The sequence below is a fragment of the Raphanus sativus genome, unplaced genomic scaffold (genome assembly GCF_000801105.2).
Source record: "Raphanus sativus cultivar WK10039 unplaced genomic scaffold, ASM80110v3 Scaffold1770, whole genome shotgun sequence".
Classification (NCBI taxonomy): domain Eukaryota; kingdom Viridiplantae; phylum Streptophyta; class Magnoliopsida; order Brassicales; family Brassicaceae; genus Raphanus; species Raphanus sativus.
Genome location: NW_026617079.1, coordinates 3,242 through 7,762, shown reverse-complemented (window position 1 = coordinate 7,762; position 4,521 = coordinate 3,242). Strand labels below are relative to the sequence as shown.

The following is a 4,521-nucleotide window of genomic DNA, read 5'->3' as shown; positions in this document are numbered from 1 at the left end:
CATTAGATAGGGGCTGGTGGGTGGGGGATGTGTGCGCAGAGACATGCTTAGTTGTTCTTGGAGAGTCTGTAAGCTGGGCAGAAGCTAGTGGTGAGAAAGCTCCGAGGTCAGACAGATCCTCTTTGGGTTGAAATGCACTCCCATGTTCGGGTGAACAAGAGTTGTGTGGCTCGTGATTGGGGGAGTTGTGGTTGCTTATTGGCAGAGGTGGTTCCGGGTATGCTGCGACGTGGTGGTTAGGAGAGTTGTGGTTGGGTGAATTGGCTGGATCGGAAAGCGAAGGAGATGGTGAATTGTGGTCATGGGTTTGTTGGTCAGAGGTGGCTGGGTTGACGTTGTGGTTAGGTGAAGGTAAGAGGGATGGTGTTTGGTGGTTATTGGTTTGGTGGTCAGAGGAGGTTGTGTTGTCAGTGGAATGGTGGTTGGGGGCGTGGTGGGGAGGTGAGGAGTGGTCAGGAGAAGAGTGGTGGTCAGGACACGCAGTGTTGCTGAGATGTTGATGAAACTGGTATTGACTGACAATAGGAGATTGAGAACCCACAAAGTAGTCCTCCGTCCGCTGTTCCGGCTTTAAGAAAAACATTAAAGAGGACAAAGGAGAATAAATGTTCAAAGAGAATCATGTAAGAACTGGATGTTCTATCAATGAAAATGATTGAGAGAAGATTGTTACCTGCTTCTTCTGTGGAGTTTGAGGTGTGCTCTTACGACGATGCTTATGGACAAGTTGGGAAAGTAAAGCTCCAGTTGTGCTCCTTCTACGCTTGCGATTACAAAGAGAGTTCAGACGAGCCTTAAGACGCTCATTGAATGCTTTGGTTGTGGCTACGTTTGTTTGCAGAACGGTGATTTCTTCCTTCAACTCTGGGACAATGGCTTCCAGAGAAATGATTCTTGCTTCTAACGACTCGGTGGAAGGACCGGGGTTTGAAGGACCGGGGGTTGAAGATGATGCAGCAAACAAGCGGGTGATGCGCCTTTGTGATGTGGTGGAAGACTGTTTCTTTTTCTTTGAGACTTTCCTAGGCTTGAGATTCGTTTCTTTTTTTTTCCTCGGGACTGTGTGCCTCTTGTGGGGAGGTTCTTCAGGTTCTGGTGGAGTAACCTTGAACACAGGGACAGAGCTGTCTCCTCCAGGCCACATATGTTTGGTGAAACAATGGTTGTTGCCTATCAGCTGCTCCATGTAAGCCACCTTCTCGTCAACCAGTACGTTTTGCCATACACCCCAGCGAGATTGTGGTCCCCGTACGATTGGGATGCTCGGCGACACAACGAGCTGAAGCAGAGAACACAAATCATTAAAAAAGGAAACTGCAGCAGAGAACAGAAAACATGAATTAGACCAACTATTGAAAAATATATACTTACAGAGGGGTCTTCTTCAACTTGTAAAACCGATTCTAGCTCAATCGAGGGGTGGTTGGGAAAATGTGGCTCTGTGAGATCCATGATAGTAAGTTCGTTGTCAGGAGCGGGGATTTTCGACAGCAGCAACGGGATAGCTCTGAAAGCAAGTAGCTGCAGTGCTAGTGGAAAACCGGTCAGACGGAATGAGTGTTGTTTAAGCTTCTCGACAAGCAAACCTACGGGGTCTGCAACCGGCTTGCCTTTCTCCCACTTGGGTGGTTTCATGCACCTGACAGTGTGGACGAACGATTCACGACCCCAAGGGAATTCAAGGAACGCATCTACGTCCTCTAGCATCTGGACGTACCTAAGCGTGGGCTGGTGGATCTGATGGGAGGCAATCAACACTCCATCCACGAGAATGATGAGGGCAATCCGGATACGCCTCCACTCATCCATTTCCTCATCATTCTCAAGCTCGTCCGCTAGGTCAGCTATGGTGATGTTGTTGTACTTCCCAATAAGCTTCCTCCACATCGGGTCTTTGTTTGCGCTCTTCTCTTTGTTTGAAGCCTTCTGGTTGTGATCCGGTGGTTCGTAGCCGTCGGGAAAGTCTCCACAATTAAGACCAGTTATGGTCCCAAACTCTTCAAGACCAAACTTCAGGGGGGAACCACCAAAAACGGTGCGAAGCGTGTGTTCTTCAGTAAAGATCAACTGACGAGAGAGGAGACAGTGTATGAGCTTGCAGGAAATAGGACACTGTCGCAGAGGGAGATCGAACAGCTTTCCGAACGAGGAGTTCCTAATCTTCTCAAACTCCTGGGAGCCTTTGAGAGTGTGACGGAGGAAAGCTAGGATGTTCGGCCGTGAGTAGATATTCAACCGACGACGGGGGAATCTATCGGTCGCGAAGAGCCTCACGGGGAGACGGTGGTCAACGGCGTCATCTGAAGAATCTGAAACAAACATGCAATTAGTTAGGGGGCAAGGATTAGTAATCGATGGCGACAGAGGGTCGATTAGAATAAACGGAACTGACCTTCCATCTCTTCTCAGAGTTTAGAATCAACGGCCGGCTGAACAGAGGGGAGAAGAGAAGTTCGAATCGGAGGAAACAGCAAACAGAGTTCGGTGAGGTGAACGGCGGTGAGTACGATTACCGGAAACTGGGAGAAATCGAACAGAAATCGGTGAGGAATGTCGGAGATTAGAGGATGAAGAAAGGTCTCCGGTTTCTCAGTCTTTCGTCGTCGATTTCTCTGAAAAACAGAATTAGGGTTTTCTCTTGGAATCTGTATCAAAAGGTCGTCAATTGTTTTTCAAAATAAGAGCCAAAAAATATTGAATTGATTTGAAAGATATTTTTAGTTTGTAAATAGGAACGATATGTGAGGAGAATCTGGTTTGGTTAGATTGAAGAGTTGAAGAGCAAGACATCGATTAATTGGTCTGGTTAGACATCGATTAAATCCTGTTAAACACAAAGAGAAGGGTGCTAGAGTCATTTCATCAGAAGAAAGTGTGTTATGCAACACAAGTGTCTTAACGTGTAATTGGCAAAGAAGAAAGTGTCTGTGGGAGTAAATTTCTCTTCCTCTTCACATTGTCTTTTACAACTTGAAGAAATTAAAGTCTAGATATTGCTGCTATGATATTTTATATGTCCTATAAACTCAACAGCGGAACCTACTGAGTTACTGTCTTCTATGCTGTGGTCACAGTATTATTGGTGATTACGAAGTAGTAAACTTATAAAGATAAAAACAAAAAAAGAACAAGTACAGAAACACACAAAAAAAGCAGACCCAATCCTCCATTTTATTTCAACGTAAGTAGATTTACAATTAACTCCGTCAAAGTTCTAAACGTTCACACTGCATTTAGTAACCAATGTATACTTAACGGCGCTATCGCCGACAAGAACACCAGCAGCTTTGTTTCCAAGATTGATGTAAGCCGGACACCGAACATGTAGATGATACTTCCCTGTGATCAACGTCCCTACTTTCCACCTCACGCGCCCATCGGCTCGTATCATCAACCCTACGAACCCACGACCTTGCTCATCTCCCAACGCGACGGAGTTGTACGGAGCGATCGGAACAGCGGTTCCGTAAACAAACGGAGACCAGACGTTATCTTCTTTGTGGCCTTGATACGTCGGAGGAATAGCTGTCCGGAGAGTTATCTGCTGGTTCCGGTAAGTAGCGTAGACGTGGAGACGGTCGTAGTAGATTCCGATCTTGGAGTTAGGGTTACGAGATGCGAATGTGACTTGAAAGTTTGTGGTGAGGAGATTTGGTTGCGAGAGGTTGAAGGCGAAGACGGTGGCGTCTTGGAGGACGAATCTTGGCTTAGTGGGCCTGAGTATGACCCAAACTAGGAAGATGGTGACTAGAACTATGATGATAAAGGCGATTACGGCGGCGCAGATTCGCCGGACAGCTGCTTCTTTGCCGCCACCGTGGTTACCACAATCTTTCGACATCTTCTATTTACGGTTCTGCCACTGCCGTGTGTGTGCCTCTCTTTCTTCCTTTTTGTGTTTGGTCGTGACTAGTGATGATGGGAGGAAAACAATTCGTCTGACGAAGATGGTTGTGTATATTTATATTCCAAATTGTATGTAATAATGGCATATGTACTATGCGCGTTGTGTTTAAACTATAGTTTCATTTAAGTTCTTATCTAATCTTTTTCAATAGATTATTTTGTAGCAATAGTAGAAATGAATGTGAACATGCGTATGCTCAAAAAGAATAAGATGTTATGCATAATGGTTAATTTGTTGACATATAGTGGAGCTTTTAGCTGGCTTGTCAAATTTATTTTATTTTATTTAGTTGCGGTGATGGAAGTTTCCCTCATGATTGATTCTGTTAAAATACACTGAGTCTATTTTTTGGATTTATTATTTTGGTATAATTATTTAGGGTACGACTGGTTCAGTGCGGGTGTGAAAATTTCTGGACGGGGATAGCTACAGTTTCAAACATTATTTAGCATTTTATATGACTCACACAACGTTTAAAAATTGTTGTGTTTGCGGAACACTTGTGAGTGGTTGATTAGAAGATATTGCAACGGTTTAATAATAAATTAGCAATATAAACATATTGTAACATTATAAAATATAAAAACATACTATTGTGATAAAATATAACAATT

General features: G+C 44.4%; 1 protein-coding gene across 1 annotated transcript; it reads right to left on the bottom strand.

Moving 5' to 3' along the window:
* Positions 1-3,151: 3,151 nt before the first annotated feature.
* Positions 3,152-3,980, bottom strand: LOC108849103 (NDR1/HIN1-like protein 12). The gene has a single exon (XM_018622607.2). The coding sequence runs from the start codon at positions 3,839-3,841 to the stop codon at positions 3,215-3,217; it is 627 nt and encodes a 208-aa protein (XP_018478109.1). The 5' UTR covers positions 3,842-3,980; the 3' UTR covers positions 3,152-3,214.
* Between the last annotated feature and the right edge of the window lie 541 nt (positions 3,981-4,521).